At 37.2% G+C, this 19344-nt stretch overlaps 1 protein-coding gene across 4 annotated transcripts in view; it reads left to right on the forward strand.

The window, feature by feature from the left end:
* The window catches only part of LOC129722420 (homeobox protein araucan), a 173472-nt gene that overhangs the window by 144240 nt on the left and 9888 nt on the right, over positions 1 to 19344 (forward strand). For all 4 annotated transcript variants that reach the window (XM_055675849.1, XM_055675851.1, XM_055675852.1 and 1 more), the window contains one exon: positions 17444 to 17763. In XM_055675849.1, coding sequence (XP_055531824.1) covers positions 17444 to 17763 — 320 coding nt within the window. The remainder of the gene's footprint in view (positions 1 to 17443; positions 17764 to 19344) is intronic.

The following is a 19344-nucleotide window of genomic DNA, read 5'->3' on the forward strand; positions in this document are numbered from 1 at the left end:
AAGTAATTATTTACACAATTCTCATTAAATTATGTTCGGATACAAAATCCGGATATCCGAATATCCGAGAATCCGGATATCCTGTCGGATAATATCCGGATATCCGATTGATCCGGATTTTGGATATTTGTCGGATATCCGAGGTCGGATATCCGGATATTTTAATCCGGATAGTCCCAGTACTATCCCTAACAAATAAAATGCATGTGATTGCTTCGAAAACATTGGTAACGCACTATATTCAATTTCAGGGTGTTTTTTCAATTTTGAGAAACATTGTATGACAAACTTGTGGTCCCTAAGTAGTACTACAAGTTTGTCGAAGTGTGAGAGCCCATATGCAGTGCTATTTTCAGCCAATATTCGCGGTGTATGTTATGATATTTACCGCGAATATTGGCTGAATATCCCGCTGCAAATAGGCTTTCACACTTTAGGCATATAGTTAGAGCACTGTTTTCTTCGACAAACTTGTAGCATTACTTAAGGACTGCAGGTTTGTCGTGCATCATGTTTCAAAATTGTACTTGTGGAGCGTATTATTGGAACGCGGCTAATTCAATCGAATTTGCAAAGCCTTGGTGCTACATTCCGATTCGGAACTCGACCTTCTGTTTATTATACACAGACTTCGCAGCCAACTGTTAAGTGTACAGGACAATTGCGGGGCCAGCGCTACGATCCTACTAACACTAACAGTCTCTCCCGAGCCGAGACTCAAACCTACGACAACTGGCTTGTTAGGCCACCATCGTACCTCGAGACCAGCTGGGAGGGTAATACAATCGAATTAACATCTCAAAATTGAATATGCATTCTTGACTATATTTTAAGCAAAATTCCCAAAAATTATAGAATATAGAAATACTATGAGAGAAATAGAAAGTTTTCCGATTCTCCATTAATGCACACAAATTTTGACTCATCTTTTCGCAATAAATTGTTGAAAGACCACCAAAAAAAACGCAGGGGACTTTGTAAGTAGAGAACCACGTGGTCTTAAATCTCAATTCTTAGTATCTTTTATATCTAACGAATTAGTAAGGAATAAAAAATTCATGTTCATGTTATGTTAGAGTAAACTATTAGAACTTCGTCTCTTGAACATCAAAACTAAACTTGCAATAGATCGAAGAGAAAAAATGGCTTGCAGTTGGTTTTGTTGTAAATTGACACACAGTTCAACAATTTTCCGTACGTTCATTACATGACCCGCATGATGCACTTTTTATGCAGTCCACCACTATCCCAAACAATTGCAGGTAACAGGTATCATTGTTATTGTACCTGAGTAGTGTGGCACGAAGCATGGAACAGTCTTCCGTACCTCCGACCATAGGTGCTAATTAGTCAAGCAATTGTATGATTAGTAGCGTATCATCCGCGAATCACAGCGACCGCTCATGCTATGGTTTCTATAATTGCGGGAATTGCGTTGATGCTATGTGTGTGTGTGTGTGTGTGTGTGTGTGTGTGTGTGTGTGTGTGTGTGTGTGTGTGTGTGTGGGCTGTCGCATTTTACGCTGCCGGAAGTCACCCACCGCAAACTAGAATTTTAAGCTGTCAACGGGTGATGGCGTTAAATTAAACCCCTACTGTGGCCGCCGTGAAGGAGTTGTTGAGTCATAAAATAAACTATGATAAATCAGTGACATCGCAGCCTACTGGTGTTTAGTTTTAACGAACCGACGATCAGCCGCCACTGTCTGGCTGACGAAGATTTTTTTCACGCGTCTCATTCCAGTTGCTTTGGCATGCAACCGCTCGTGATGCGTTGCTATCAATTATGGCCTCTACTGTATACGTAATAGTAGGGACTGTACGATGGAAATAACCATCACAAATCATACAGCAGCAAAGTTTTATTGGTGGAAAACAGTGGTTTATCGTTGGGTACATGATATGAATATTTTAGCACTAACATTTCAATAAATCAAGAAACAGAAATCCGATTTTCCACGATTTTACCAACGGATAGTTAGAATTTTGCCGCTATCGGCGTGAAAGATAGTTTTGCTAAGAATGAAGGCATAACGAGTGGGAATAACGACCAATCAATGCAAATGGCCTCCCAGGTGCATGTTCGGTACGCATGGAGTGCTTCAAAACGGCTATTAATCCCTTCGAACGGCAGGATAATGGAAGGATGCAGGAAAGAAAAACCATAACCATAGCACAAGGTCGTTTCAAATCTTGCTATACGCAAATCAAAAAAAATAAAAAAAAAAGGAAAACACTTGCGAGGTGTACCAAAAAGCCGCTTAGCGCCACCATCCATTTAGATTTATTACATTACCCAGATCGTCAATTTATTTCTCGTTTTTCTTCATCACCAGCAAGAGGTGAAGCGTTGCTGCACCGCTTCCCTCGCTGTGCATGTATTTGACTTCTTTGGAACGCGCAAAAACGCAACTCTTAAACAAGATTAATTGATTTTTGATTTGTGCTTAACTCTGCCAGGTAGAAACAAATTTATGTAAAAAAAGTTTTCGTTTTTTACTTCTGTCAAGCCTAGGGTCGTGTTCATAGATTAATCTGGTGCGATTACATTTTCACCTCACCCCCCACTAACAAACCATTCACTCACTGCCGAACTCGAGGAAACCAGTTTTTTGTTCATTCTTGAGCGACTCCTCGCAATAAGCGGTATACTGGAAAATCAACTGTGATGGTATTGCATGAGTCAATGCGGTATGTAGTTACGATTATTCGATAAGTTTTCGTTCCACTCTTGCAACCTCTTACTTTCATGTTCTCCCCGACGACATTTAAATTGTATCCTTTCTTTCGATCCCGCGCACCGCTTGTAATTTATTCCTGATGGGACGATTCGACGACCGTCGGAAATGGCCGGTTTGGCGCGCCAACGATATCGATAACGACATCGATGGCGACACTGTTGCCCCGTTACGACGTGGCCAAAACTAGGACCGCGCACGGCTTGGCATTTCTGTGTGTTACTAAATTTTCCCGCGCTTCTCCTTTGCGCCAAACTCCCAGACAAGCGACGCATTTATCATTTTCCTTGCAGCATGAGTGAATATAATGTTATTCAGTATTATCATTAAATTTAATCGATTAGGCGCCGCCATTTTGTTTCACGTGCATAAATTGAATAAATTTAAAGTGATGCCTGGCGAAACGACAACAACAGTGATGGTTTTCCGTGTGCAGAAGGGTACACGAGGCAGTAGGTTTGCAAAGGTTGCATAGACAAGCATGTAATGAAGCAGGCGAGAGAAAACAGCATAGGCCATAGAGATGAAATTGTGCTGATGAAAATACTCCATGTGCTTCAATATGTGTTGTGTTCGGTGAATGTATCATTCCCCTAATATTGAAGCAATAGCAATATGTGAGCAAAGCAGGCGACATGCAAAATCCAGACACATACACATATACCGATTCTAGGTGCAACGCATAACCCAAGACAGCGAAAATTCCACAGTAGCACTTCGTATGGAAAGGGATCCGAGATTGAGCGGTGTGGCAAGAGACTGGGTGAAAATTCTGTTAAGCAGAAATTTAAATTTTTTTATGTTTTATCACGTCTTACGATATGCTTTTCGGTTTTGTACTACACTTATTCCCTTCTATTGTCCTCAATTTTCCTCTGGAATCACCCGATTAGACCTCGCCTGGTTAGTACGAGCAGTATAAGATAGTATGAGAGTCCCGCTTGACTCGAATAGCTCGTTCGGAATTCCGAGTCATGCAATACATAAATGCGCATGACTATTTCATAACAAGTTTCCCGAAGCCTTCGTTTCACTCACTCGCATAGTTCACTCCCTGGTGGCCAATTTGGCAGAAAGTAGCATAGGTACGGTGTCACTCACTCCTTCGTCCTGGTTTTTCACCGCCACTCTTATCTCCTTCCAATTTTGGATTTCGACAATAAGCTGTCGGACAGTGGGGTTTCTACCACTTCACCACTATGAACGGCCTGTTTTGGTCTGTAAACAGAGGCTCGAACGACAACACCGACGTTTTATCGTGTGTGCATGAACCCGCGCTGCTGGTAGAGCAGAGAAACCCTGGTAGCAGAGTATACTGAAAATACATATTTTCAGACTCGCAAAAAAGACGCCTCGCTAAAAAAAAGAACTGCACTGGAAAAGAATAAGCAGAGTGTAAACGAGATAAACATCATTGTTAGCAACGTAAAATGGCACAGATAAAACTATATTGCTCGGAAACATTGATATCATTTGTCCCGGAGTGTTGCGACCGGGAGATTTTGTGTTTTTTTCTGTACTATTATGGCGAAGGATTAGGAATAAATACATAGGTTGTTTGGTAGTTTGTCTAGTCTATCCGAGTGGTTTTGTTCAGCGCACAAGATAGAGAGAAATTTAAAAAGCCCTTTCAGTTATTTTCGAAAATCGGATATCGGATGAGTTTTAACAAAGATTCTTGAGAAGCTCTACATCAGCATTAAGAATTATGACGCATATACAATCCAGTCTTCATTCGCTCCACTATTTGTTTTATGATTTACGTTTTTGTTCAATGATTCAATTGATATTATTTGGAACAAATTCTTATATTTGTAATAACGAGCGTTTTTGCAATAATCAGCAAACTTTAATGATGATATTCTAAAAAACTGCTGAATTGCAGTTGAGAGAGCGTCAAATTAAGTAATTAAGTAAGAGAGCATTCATAAATAATGAAGCTTTTTTCAGGTTTTGTTGGCTCCCCCTCTAGATACTAACGCACCTTTAGAACAACCCTCTCCACATGACATTTTTTTTTGAAAATTTTACTATCAAAGTGTTAGAAAAAAGATATAATAAATTTATTATAATAAAAAAGATATAATAAAGCTAATAAATTTTACTCACTCTAGCTTGAATGGGTTCGTGATGATTCCAATTTAGACGAGATTCGCGTGAGTGCGAACGCTGTGTGCGAATGAGCTTGTAAATATTCTTTCAAAGCTGGCAACGGCACGACAACATTGTTTCTGTCTTGCTGCTGACAGTATTTTTTGTCAGCTTGTTGCTGTCAAGATGTCAATAGATAGTTATCGATAAGGGTCAGAAACTACCTATAAATATCCGTAGCCACTTTAATCGATATTTCTCTTCACTAGTGTGTGCTCGAACACTGTCATTCACTATTCACTAATATTTGCAGATAATTTACAAATGTTTCCTGTCAAAAGAATTCCTAAAGCAGAACCAGCTTTAAGTTCAAATTTTACATTCTAAAATGTGTTCAAAATAGACACAACTAACGGAAAGTTGAGCCGATAAAAAATATAAATAAAACTGGCAAACATACAGAAAAGTGAAAGAATCTAAAACATCGGCAAAATTATTACAATATTACAGGATTTCAAATATATTGATATTTTCTTACGAACTGTTTTTGTATCCACTATAAATATGTCCAATTGATCGCTCTATGGAAATTCTAAAAAATATTTTTACAGTCAAAACGGTTTGTTCGAAAGTTGTAGATTATAAGGCTGATACAAATTATGAATAGTTTTTATGTCCACGGTTATCAAAGTCAGCTAAGGGGAGGGCAAAAAATAAATAACACTGAGAAGAAAAAAAAAAGGAATAGTTTTCATAAAAAAACTGTGTGCAAGTTACGACGTTTGTAACTTCCATGCAAAAGTGTGTTGAAAAATATCACAATATTATCATTATCAATCATTTGGCTTGCCTTTTGATGACACTTTCACTGTCACAGGACTTGTTTGTTGTTGAATTAAGCATATACACTGTCGAAAAGTCAATAATATTAACAAAACGGCTTAAACTTTTTTTCTTCCCCTTCCAATTTTCAACTTTTTTGAAGAGGGGGGGGGGGGGGTGACATAAAATGAAAATGAAATTTGTATCGGCCTAATTTACTTAAAAAAAATTTTTTTTCCTTAATTTCTCTATGATCGGGCAGTCTCCATTGTTTAGGTTATCTCTTGTAGCTTTTATATAACAAATCAGATTTTTCAAAATATGAGCTTTTTCAGATCTATAACTTTTAATTTATCTCTTAAATTAAATAAAAAATTAGAGTGTAAATTTTTTTCGGAAAAACAAAAAAAATGTCTACAAGTTTGCCGAAGACGTCACGCCGATCAAATAAACCGTTTTGGCACTGAAAATATTTGTAATCATCAATACCTTCTCAAAATAGCAGTTTAAATAGCTTCTCAAAAGTAAGTCTAGTTCCAAAACCTTAAACCTAAAGCACAAAACGGCATCTTTTGCCCACAGAAACATATATGCAAAGTTTAATCCAAAACTGGGACTTTTTTGTGGAACTGCTCTCGGAACAAAATGTTAAGATATTAAGGGTGTGTGAACTTTTGCGAAATCTCGAGTTTCCCGAAATTAAACGAAATTTATCGAAATTGAGCACACAGTTTTTGATGAAGCAGTTACAACTTATGATTTCTCAACAAGGTTTTCTGGTGTTAACTTAAAATAACTTAAGAATGATTAATAACATATCAGGAAGTTTTGACAGCATTCTAGTAATGGTTGGCGCGATCGGCAACCCTGAAAATTTTTGATTTGCGGCGCCATCTTTTCAGCCTATGCAGTGTAAGTTCGTAGAAAGAATTGCAGTCTTATCCCGTTTTCAGTGGGAAAAGATCATTGTGAATCATTGTGTTCTTCTTTCGTTGCACCAATTGTGATCTAATTACGTACATTAGTTAGATTGAAATGACGTATGTGTATGTACAACCATAAAATCAATGATTTAAAATTGAACAAAATTAAAATCAAGCCATTCAGAAGAGACTATTATTATCAGTGGAATCGTAATGCTTTTGCAATTGTTTTGCACACTTAGAATCGGTTGCCAAGTTTGTGTCAACAGAAAGCCAAGCTGTGGAAGATGGATATAACTTCTGGTTTCCGTGAAGCTATCAGTGCCAGTATTTGGTTTGAACTGCACGTGCGATTTGTAGCTCTGACATTTTCGTTGCAGTGCGATACGATGCGATGTGATGCGATTACTGCACAATAGAACCCAAATAAATGACAACCAATTAGTGACCTACTTCGCATCCTATTTTCATCAATCGAGTCGAGCTGTTCAAATTTAGGCGTTACTCGCAGCGTAACGTGCAACAAACCGGCCTATTAAAGTAATTATCAACGTTGCCAAACAAGTAACCGTTGTTGGCCTACCGCTTGCATTTGTTCAACATGTGAACATTAGTTTTACAATCTGTGTGAATGTGGATGTGTGGATGTATCTGCATGTACGACAACACAAAGGTGAAAAATTTAGCTTGAATAGAAGTGCAATCAAAACAGCATACCGGTCCGATCGATCGACTACAAAATTTTGTCGGCGGTCATCGGCCAGCTAGAACCAATATTATGCCAAATTACTCGTACAACTGGCGAACGCCAAAAAATGCATGACATAGTTTTATCTAAAATTAAATCAATCTGCCTTTGTGGTGTCGTGTTCGCAACGTAGGACATCCACTTTTCCCGATTGCTTCTTGCGCAAATAAAATCAAAACGTTTGATCGCAGTTTTATCGGTTTGAGGCTGCACAGCGCTATTCCCGATGATCACGTTGAACAGTTTGCTGTGATGGCATGCTGATTTTTTACTGGCCCTGGCGGAGTTGTTTAACACGAGAACCGATATGTGATATGAGCCATGTTGGAATTCAAAGTGCGCGCGTGCGAACTTCGGCAGCACTGCTTCCACTGGGAGAGAGCAGGACGGAGCTACGCTACCGCCATGCAGGGATGATACATGTGTTGAGCTTAATTGAAATTTATAGAAAATGTCAAAAGCTTTCCAACGTCGTCACGCTACTAGCCAGCCAAGGACGACGGAGAAAGTTTTCCTTGTAGTAGTAGCTGTAGAACTACTATTAAATCTATTGTTTCACATTCATTTTTATGGCCCGTGAGTATGCTCTAGCACTCTTCGTCAGGAATCGTACGGAAACGATGGAGGAATTTATTAAGGAAAGCAGCTGGGGGACCACTGTACGGGGCGGGGACCGGCGGTGACTTTCCTGTGCGAAAGGAAAACTTTTACTCCACCGGAAAATGAATTTAGTTTCACGTTCATTCCCAGCCCTTGTTTTAAAATGTTTCTCGCCGCTTGAATGCTGCTCCGGTCTTCCACGCATGCAGAGTAAAGGTATAAGGTGATGTCTGAGAACAATCGTTGGCGGTTGTTCGTCGTTTGTTTGGGGTATACTTACGTAGACAGATGCTATTGCGACTGCGACATCGGGGAAGGATTTTAGTTCTGTCTGTAGGGAAAATCGGTTCAGCAAGAAACTTTAAGATGAAATTCTTGTTTCTCCTGTTCGAGCCGTCTCTTTCACTCTGCGTCTTTTCGTTTGCATGAATAAGTTAAATAATCAATAGCATTAAACACTGTAACTTGATGCTTATTCAAGCGTTTATATTGGAGATGAACTTTTTGAACTTATGAACATGTTTACGACTAGCAGTATATATTTTCTTCAAATTGTTTGTATGCCAATCTTACTTCACAAAAAGTATACTTATTTTAAGTTACAACTGTATCTACACTCATTTGTTAGTGAAGACTTTGGCAAGCTCTGCTTGTTGTAATCATAGTCGTGCTTCATTCGTTGTGATAATTTATTGCTTTTTATGGAGAGCAATTTTCTCTGAAACCAGTGATATTTATGTGTCCTTTTAGAGAGACCTCGGTCAGTGGGGCGGTTACAGCAAGAATTGCTCAGTGGCTGATGCTTGACGTTAGTAAAGGCTTCAACTGAGAGACATTACAGTAATATGTGTATGAAAATTAATCATTGAAAGATCTGATTTGGCAAGTAAAGTTCTACGCAGTTTTTTGAACCGATAATTTGTGTATACAAAAACAATTTAATATGATGGAATAATTTAAAATAATAAAACCTGACTAAAAATATTTTTTGACCTTAATAATATTGTCATTCGGGTTGTTGAAAATACCGCGGTTGCAGTTTAGATTCGGTCCAGTCGTGAAAAAGCGATAGTATCTTAAATGTTTTTTGATTGTGTTCGATACAGATGAAAATTTGCAACAAGCAATATTTTCATGTATTTCTCTAAAAGCCATTGCAATGTAATCTATATGATATTTTATTATAATTTTGTGGACGGAATGATTTTGAATGAACATTTTTCTATGCTTTTCTTTAATAGTATGATAGAAATGATATAATCTAGGGTAGGGAACTTATTTTAAGCAGCTTTAGGAGCCGCCTGTGTATTGAGACGAAATACTTGAAATCTGTAAGGTGAAATACAAACATAAGTACACATAAGTTCGTTCTCATTATTGGAATTGTCGATATTGATCGAAATTCAGGAGATTGAAGCCCGTTTTTTTTCGACTGATTAAAATAGGCGCTACTGCATAAGCCGTTTCTTACTCTATAAAAATTTCTTTTTTCATAATTTTTTTCTCCAAATTCATGGACAAAAACTTAATTATGATAATGATTGTCAAACGTTTACTTATGAGTTTCGAACATTGCAGCTATTTTTACCATTCTATTATAGTGTAATAAAAATTTCTGTTTTGTGTACTTTCAAGCTTTCAGTCATTTTCATCTTTGTTTTGGACAACGTCAACCTGAACATGTTTCAATGCTCCACTTATTAAAAACTATGCATCAATCTTGTCCAGACAGCAGACAGAGAAGATTACTTAATCATAATTTGTTAGAGCACATCTCTTTGTGAATATCTTCGATAGCCTTCAGGGTATTGAGTTACGAGTTGTGTAGCAAAATGACAAATGAACTTTGCCTGCTCGCCTTGGCTTGCTTCAAAATTGATTAACAGTACAGTAGCCAGCTACTTCAAAGCTGGTGATTTGGAAGTGAAAATTTGCTTTCCTACCATTCAGACCACCATGGGAGACTTTTCTCTTTCTATCCTCTCAGACCCGGCTCACGCTGCGCTTTCAGTCTGTGGATCTGTAGCATTATATTCGTATGATTAACTAAACGACTATCAATTCATGACTAAATACAGATGTTATCTGAATTGTATTCATGAAATCTCGTTGCTCTGCGCTGTTGTAGAAGCCACCGTAGGGTCCGCACGGTAGCTTCATCTGAGATAAGAGTAAAATACAGCAAAAAAGTGCTGCTCGGGATTCCGTTTCCTTCGGCAAACCACATTGACGCCACAAATTTTGCACTGGCCTAAACGGACGGCGAAGACACGTAGTCACTGGTGAAGACGATGAAGACGACAACAGCGACGACCGAGATCAACCCTCCACGAAGCCGCGTGGTCCGTTAAGAAGCATCAGGTTCACAATTCGTGTGTCGATTATACAAAACCCAGATTAATAACAATAATGAGACACAATTAATTAAACCCAAACCGGCGCGACGTGGCCAGGTTGCTGTTGCCCGGTTGTGTATGTTTTCAGACCAGGCGACTGACGCCTCGGAATGACAGTCCGCTGCTGTTGTCTTAGACTAGTCGAGTTTAATACTGCATTTGTTCGTCGGATTATTCGTCGGTTTGATGCAGGGAAATTCATAATCTAACATTTAACGGTGTCAGATATTTTTAAGTTGGAAATTTATTCACTAACGAGTAGTTTACTTTGTAGGTATGATTTTTGAATTAATAATTTACTTATCTTTCTAGTGCCTTAACTAAATATAAAGAAATTCATTTAAAAAAAATAAAATTTCTTATTCATCAATAAAATAATAATAAAACAATAAACAACTCAAATCAAATTTGTATCTAAATAAGCGCTCGTGTTGGAGATCGACATCAATAAAAGTTTCAACATTTCCACACAGAAGCAATGAAAACAAATTTTTGATAGCGAATGTTAATTACACTGGTCAACACAGCTTTTACCCTAGAGCTCAAACTGGGAAAAAATCAAAGAAAAAAAAATGCCCAAAAGATTAAACTGGGAAAAAGTCAAATATTATAGCTTTTTAACCATTGCTGTGAATCTTGATGCATCCAGCTAAGATAACTTTTTCAGAAACTTGAGTTCTCCCGTCAGCATACGCAGAAGCAGGGGCAGCAAAATTCACAAGAATGCTTAAAAAGCTATAAACTTTTATTTTTTCCCAGTTTGAGATTTTGGGCAATTTTTTTTTTCACTTTTGTCGACCATTGTTATTAGAAACCATTTTCTTTCTTTTGGCTTCACAGTCTTTGAAAAGTGAAAACAAAACGATATTCGTTTCGAAAAATTTATATTCTTTATAAAGGTTCTACAAGCAAATAAAAACCAAAACAAAAGATTAGATACTGTTACACAGATTATTCACATACTATATCATTACCGAGAGGACCATTTTCCTATAAAGATTAATTGTTATTGTCAATAAAATTATAAACAACCTAACAAAACATTCGAAAACACAATAAATTAGCAATACAAGATATCAAGTACAATTCTGACTTATTACAGTATGACTTATTACAGTATGACTTATTACAGTATGAAATAATTTTTCTGTTACCAAACACTTGCATGCAACCTCTACTATGCACAAAATATGCTTTGTTTGTTTCTATACTCCGCTGTACTTGCTGTGTATGTCTCAGGCTTTCGACGTCACTACGTTTTTTACCGTGTTGTATCGGGCTTGTGAACAATTAATTTTGTTAATATTCGGTTTCTATTGCAAACGGGAACGTACTTCCCAAGAGATCCAGTTTGTATTAGAATTGTTTTTGGCAGAGGTAAACCACAGACAAACAGACGTATTACTCTATGCGATCTCATCGACCAGAAAAATAACGAATATTTTGAAATTTTGCTTAGTGGGCAATAATGCTGCTAGTATCGCTATAAGCAAGCGTACACTTTCAGTACTCGATCAGTCAAAAATATCAGGATTATAATTATATCTTGATATTTTGTTACGAACTTTTTATATTAACTTGTTTTCGAAACTTGGTCTCTTTAATAGTTAAAATATAAAAATTTCTTTCAAAATTACTTACTGATTATTACGAATTATAGCAAGTTTTGTAAGGTTTTTGGCAGAAAAAGATCAGAATTAGTTAGAATGTACAAAGTTTTGTTATAAATATGCTTAAAATAACACACTTTTAAACATGATAACAGAATTTGATATAATCCTGTACTTTTTATCATTCTCGCATATCAAGAATATTACAGGCTTTGTTATTTCTATCACGTTTAGATATATTTGTGTTTTCCGTTTGTTATAATCGTTTGATCGGGTATCGAAGACAAAAACCGTCAGTAATACCACTGGTGTTGCTCGTGTTGATATAAGCAAGCGTGCACACCCGGCACACCCATTAGCAAAAACAAAAACCGTTTTACGAAAATAAATTAGTAGGCAATAAGCTCACATGGAGGCGCATGAGTGTAACGTTACGAATAAGGACGAAGATTTTTGAAGATTTTTCTGCGAAGTAGCACGTCTGTTTGTCTGTGGTTAAACTGTGTGCATGAAAAAATAGTCGTTCAAGGACGAACATTAAAAAAATAGATAAAAAATATTGGTTAAGTAGTTTTTCGGTAATCGTAAACACGGCAAAGGCATTTTTCGAAAAAGCCGTTCAGAGATAATCGCAATTCAAATCGCTCAAGCTTTAGAGAGCTATTGCTCAAATCTTTATGAAAATTTGGTAAAATGTTCTAAAGTGGTTGTACTTTAGAAAAAAGAGTAATTCTTTTTACGATTCTTTGATAAATTAAAAAGTATGATATCCTTCCTAATTTAATCCTGAATTTGTTATGTGAGCATTTGTTTTAATTAATTATAAGCAAAAACAAAAAAAGGTGGCTAGCGAGGGCAGGTTAGTTTCAGAGACAACTTTACTTTACATTTTACATTTGTCGTCCGAAGAGAAACGTACAAATTTTGACAGCTGTTTTTTTTTCAAATAAACGCATAGGGCGGCTACTAATTTACTGGAAACATTTGCTGCCTAACCATTATGTAATTATCGAAATTACTAATTAACAGCGCTGATAAACCTACTAGATAATAGTCGTCACTCAGTTACCGGCAATTTGAACAAGGCGATATTAGACACCAACGCTGAATACTAGGGTTGCGGAAGGTGGCTCGTGTTCGAGAGATAGTACTCTTTTTTGCTTTCGTGTGATATGCATTCAAGGTTGTAGTTGGCTTATTGTGGAGGTGCTGGACAGAAAAAAGCTGTGCTAAAAAAGCTGTCGTAAAAACATGTATCGCGCGTACTCATCATTAACATGCATGTTTATGATAGCAATGGAATCACAAATGAGCCCCATAGCAGTTACTGGCATGCGAATTGCACATTCACCGTATAGTGTGATTTTTTATTTAAAACTGAGCGAGGATAGTGTTAAACAATGCATACATTGATAAACAGACACAACCAAAACAAGATGAGACTAATTGATAAACCAAAAATTAAAAGACGGTGGCAGTCGAAAATAATCAAAAACTAATATAAATATATTGCTACGAACTATTTTCGTATTAAATTGTGTTCTTAACTTTGTGTCGCAAACAGTTAAATATCAAAAATGTACTTTTAGCATAGCAAGTTATAGCAAGTTTTTCTGAATTCATCTGAAAAACCCTAATTTTCTTTTAATTATAGCTGTAAATGATAGATGGCAAAAAAATTGTTGGGGGCTCATTCATCGATCTTGAAAAAGCGTTATATATAATTAATCACAAAATTCTGCTGAAAAAACTCGATAGATATGGGATAATAGGAATAGCCTATACTTTAATAAAAAGTTATTCATTAAGTCGTAAACAATTTGTATTAATAAACGAAGCCCGACGTAGTTTTTCTGATCGATATTGGTGTCCCTCTCGGGAGTAATATTAGCCCTTGATTATTCTTGTTGTTCATAAATGATCTTGAGAACCTTATACTTTGTGGTACATCAACACTTTTTTCAGATGACACGGCTTTGTTCTTCTCTCGTATCAATATTTACTCAATTCTAAATGATATTGAGACAGATCTGGTGGCCCTTAAAAAATATGTTAATGGAAATCGTCTTTCGTTAAATTTAACCAAATCAAAATATATGTTTTACACTCATCGCCTAAATGATCTGAAAACAATAGCAAATACACTAGAAAAATGCTGTAGAAAAATTCAGCAAAATCGGTTCAGTAGACGCTGAAAGAAACGTAGGACCAGTTGAAAAAACATAGTTTCGTAAAAACGGTGTCAACAGCGTAATATTCACTTAAATATAGTCCGCGACATGCAAATTACATCTTCAAATATACCGTAATCAATAGCCAAAATACCCTAACACTTCATCTTTCTCTAACCTTCCGAAAAAGTATCACAAAAATTCATCATTTTTCAACATTCCAGAGTAGGGTCCCGCCTTAAAGGAACGAAGTTCCTCTGGAATGTCATATTGTTTATTTTGTTATTAATTTCTTATCGTTTAATTCTTAGTCTTTAGTAAGCGTTCACTATCAGGGGGCTTTGTGGTATGGGGGTCAAAGGAGGGTATTAAAAAAAAAACAAATCTAGTAGTGAACTGACACAATATTTTCGAAGAAAGTTGGAATTCAAAAAAAATATCGATTCAATGCGGCAGTGTTGCCAAATATGTTGTTTTGCATTTAAAGAAAATGAAATCACACTTTTCGGCAACTAGATACTCATTCGATTACTCGAGTTTTCTCGAGAGTTCCGAGAATACATAATATTTGTGAAAATGCTTAGTTTTCCATCACATGTGAAAATGTCAATATCTCAGCCCCCGATAGGATATCAAAGATCTTTTTTAAGCGAATTTTCGTCATGGATCCCCCTCTTCAGTAAAAATTTCAGTTCCGGTCTGGAATTTTTTTTGTATGTGTTTTGAAAGGTTACATCTAAATATAATGGGAAATTTACTTTTTCGTGATTGTTAATGGGCTCTGTGAGTCAAATAACTGAATGCGATTCTGAACCAAACTATGTAAAATATTCAAAATTAACCCTCCAACTATAAAAAATATATAAAAAAATGGTGGTTTCGTAGGTTAAAAATTTTTTTTTTTCCATAAATCTCGTTTGTACAATCTGAAAATATTTTTTTAGAGAATCGAAATGTTCTACGAAAATACTATAAATAACATTAGCTTTTAATTTAGGGTTGAGAACCTTTTGTCACTGCGGTTTTTTTGGAAAAGCCTAATACATGAAAAGCCGTTTATACAAACTCAAAAAAAAAAAATTTGAAGTGCAAGGTTGAACGCTAGAAAAACATTTTTTCCTTAAGAGTGCTCATTTTGCAATGTTCGGAAGCGTTTTAGTCAGTCAAGTTTTCTATCCAAAAATTGTACAATGTTCGAAAATTGGTAAACTCTAACTAGAGTTTGCGATCCCGGGAAATACCTCTTCCCGGGATTGCTGGATCCCGGGAACAGAAATATTGATTCCCGGGATCCCGGGTACAGAAATATTGATTCCCGGGATCCCGGGATTCCCGAGTTCTTCGGAAAATTTCGCAAAGTTTACTATAGTGTCCTATGCAAAAGTGTAATAAAACTAAATACTCTGTCAAAACACGAAACTTACGCCGCCAAGCTGTATAGCAGCACTAAAGTGGGAATTACACGAAGCAAAAATTTGCTTGAAATGACGGTCAATAATTGTTCGCCTTGTAATGTTGACTTAATTGCTCCAATTTTATGTCATTAATATTTGCTGTTTTATTCAGAAACCGAAAAATCAGGCGATTATTTGCTTCGTCTAATGTCGTTCTTTGCTAGTTAATTAGCGAATTTTTAAATTGATAAAAAATATACCTGTAAATTGACAAACAATTTTGAAACCCATAGAAAACTAGGAAATGATGAAATAACGTTTCAGTTCATCAATCTAAATTCTTACACGGAATCCTACTCTCTAATCAATGGTGAGAGCAGCTTAAAATAAGTTTGAATGTGCTAAGAGGCTTTGCTACCGTTCAAGCAAACAGAGTTTTTTTTTGTTTAATTCGTTTTTCATGCGAATTGGTAAACGATTATTTATTTGTTACTTTTCATGAATAAATTTTATTTTTAATCCCTTTTTACTAAGATTTTTTTCCCCGGTTCCCGGGAATTCCCGGGAAATGAGATTTTTTATTCCCGTTTCCCGGGAAATCAATTCCCGGGAATATTGCAAACCCTAACTCTAACAAAAAGAACAAAGGTAAAATTCAAGAAGATTTATTTGTTGTTTTAAATATATGTGTATTTGTATATGTACATGTGCGAAAGAATGAAAATTTTCTTAATTCTAAAATGCTAAAATGTAATTTATAGTAAAATGCTCATTACACTCATTACAACAATACACCGAATTTTTCACTCATTTTCAGACCACAAATTGAAGTCATGATTTCTCATATACATTATTCCATTCAATTTGTCTAACAATTCCAAACATCAAAAGAATATTTTCAAACCAAATCCAGTGCTCATTGAAATCACCAGTATCGAAAACGGTTGAGCAAATAAACAAAACTTGTTATCACGTCGCTCTACTGTTCTGCCGTGAGATGACAAAGTGACGTAAGTGCCACTTTCTCGAATATGAGTTTTTCATGCCAATTTGTTCACTATTCTAAGACCTATCTTTTGGTATCTTCCTTTTCGTTGTTACTTATTCGTACGTTGCATAAAATCAAAAAAACAAAGTGACGTTGGCACACATTTCCATACAAAAGTGACGAAAAATTCTTTCGTTTTTGGGCCGTACTGAAAAACTGATCACTTGGATCTACGTCACAATGTCACATCACGGCAGTGTTGTTCTATGTATGAGCAATGCCATCTTTCGCATCCCGCAAAAAGTCAGTTAAAATCTTGTTTTTATAGTAATCTATGTTCGCGTCGCACTGTTAACCGCACTGGAACTGTGCCCAACGTCAGGGCTTGTATGTAGAGTAAAGATTATCGCTCAACGACAGCGACGGAACTAGTAAACCGTGCCTTTGAGGAAAATGAAATGAAAGGAGACAGAAATATTGTAATCATTTGTTAAATGATGATGAATTTATTAGTCACGAGTTGACCTAAAAGAAATATTTCAAATAGAATAAATTACTCAGTTCTGGTTATAATTCATTCCGAGTAGCGAATAAAGCCACTATAAAGGCATTCGTGTATATCAAGAGGCAAAACAGTGCCTGCCGCGAAGAGAGCAAACAAATAAATAATTATTGTTGTTGTTATTTATGGGGCCTCCCAGTGTCGCCTCAACTCCCGAAAGTTTCACCTCGGGTTGGGACGATCTCTGGAGGCTCGCGTTTTAGCTGCGAGCGGTGAGGAGACATTTTACTCTTATGATTTATTACAATGAATATTGGAGAAAAAAAACATAGTAAGCAGAATATAAAGCATTTATTCCATGGTCTCTAGAGTTTTACTCTATAGAGAAAGAGCAGCTTCTTAGTACACAGGAATAATTTGTCATTTTAATGATATTTACACTTCTCGTGTCTTCTTCCAGGTATGGCGCTGGATATGATTTAGCGGCCCGCAGAAAGAATGCAACCCGTGAGTCCACGGCAACGTTGAAGGCGTGGCTCAACGAGCACAAAAAGAACCCTTACCCGACCAAGGGCGAAAAAATTATGCTTGCAATCATTACCAAGATGACACTGACGCAGGTGTCCACCTGGTTCGCGAACGCACGCCGGCGGCTGAAAAAAGAGAACAAAATGACGTGGGAGCCTAAGAACAAGACAGATGACGACGATGATGCGATGGTGTCGGACGACGAGAAGGAGAAGGACGAAATGGATCCAGACAAGAGTCGGGATCATAAAGGTAAGATGATCAATGCTCTTGAGTTCCCAACACACTCAGCAGGGAATCACTGGGAAGAGCTTGCAATAGAACACGAAACTGCAAACCACCGTACAATTCCTTTCTTGGTCAGTTGATCTATTACAAAAGTAACTAGTTCAGCTAGTTTCTCACGGGAAAACTGCGGCCCACCCTCATCTCAACCACGCGTCGCATGGTTTGTTATGTTTACATTTCTTCTTATAACGGCATTTCCTTCCTTTGCTCGTTCACATCTCCATAGAACCTATACGCTGCGCTGGGGCAAAGACGCGGCGTTGTCCCCTATACCAAAATGTATCAATGGCACAGAGCCGTGAAATGATTGCAATAATCATGAGCATCCTTATCATCGTCAGAAGCATCGACTGGATGACGTTTGGTCGTGAGATCCTTTCAGAATTTTCTTTTCCCCTTGCGCTGTCCTGCATCTTGATATGAAACATCAAACAATCAACTTTCACGCAGTCGTTCCGGCTTGTTTGCAGTGTGGATAAAAGTGCACACTCACACATAAGTTACTGATTCGGTTTTCCCATAGACAGCCAGTTATTATATCCCTTTGTCGAGGGGGGGCAAAATAATTTATGAGCACGCAGGCATACGTTTCAAATCCAAAAGTCATTTATTACAATCATTCAAGGTGATCTGTTTTGACACGTAGTAGGCGCTGCTGAACTATGTGTGACAATTAGTTTGTGAAACACAATGGGTATGAATTAAAAAAAAGCGTAGCAATCCTCTAAAACAGAGTCAGTTAGCGCCTGTATACCTACATTTTTCATGATCCAAGCAATGCTACACACCGTTGCGAGATGTAAATTGTCGGGATTCAAATGTGTCGCCCCAACAGACACGCTATAAATATAACATTTTATTCCAGCACTCGTCCCATCAAGATATGTGTGTTGTCGTACCAGGAACAGAGCAGATTCTACGCGAATGTATAGGATCGTAGCTGTTGCGATTCGTTTTCAGCTGAGCAAACATTTCAGTAAACCCCCCAAACAGTGACATCTCAGTGGATAGTGGTCAAAAATTCTCGTGCAAATCGTCTTGTTGACTTTACCCTTTGAAATCAGATAGTTACAAGCAATTACTGATTCAGGCAAACAAATATGTAGAGCATTGCTAATTATTATTGAATAGGTTTTGAATATAATTTGACCACCACTTGCTCACTATTTGCAAAGTAATGTGTGGATTATATATCAGCCGAGCAGCAGCCACGTAGTGTACAGATTTTCTCCGTCTCTTGGGCTAGGAATATCTAGGGATCCTCCGCTCTTTGAAGTGGGACCAGAAGTGGATTCGGCAACAATAACAACAACAACAACAACACCAACGACAATGTATACGACGACGTCTCACTTAATATATCGACTTTATCACTTTCTCCTACCCATCTCTCTGGTGACTGGAATAGGTTTCCCGTGCATGTACGGATACAGCGTCGTAGGGATTTCGCGTTGAAAGGAAGGGTCATTTTTATTCCGTCTACGCGTCCGGGAGTTACTTCGGCCTTTTCCGGTCCACTTTTGCGGCTTTCCATGTGCAAACACG

This window comes from Wyeomyia smithii, chromosome 2, assembly GCF_029784165.1.
Source record: "Wyeomyia smithii strain HCP4-BCI-WySm-NY-G18 chromosome 2, ASM2978416v1, whole genome shotgun sequence".
Classification (NCBI taxonomy): Eukaryota; Metazoa; Arthropoda; class Insecta; order Diptera; family Culicidae; genus Wyeomyia; species Wyeomyia smithii.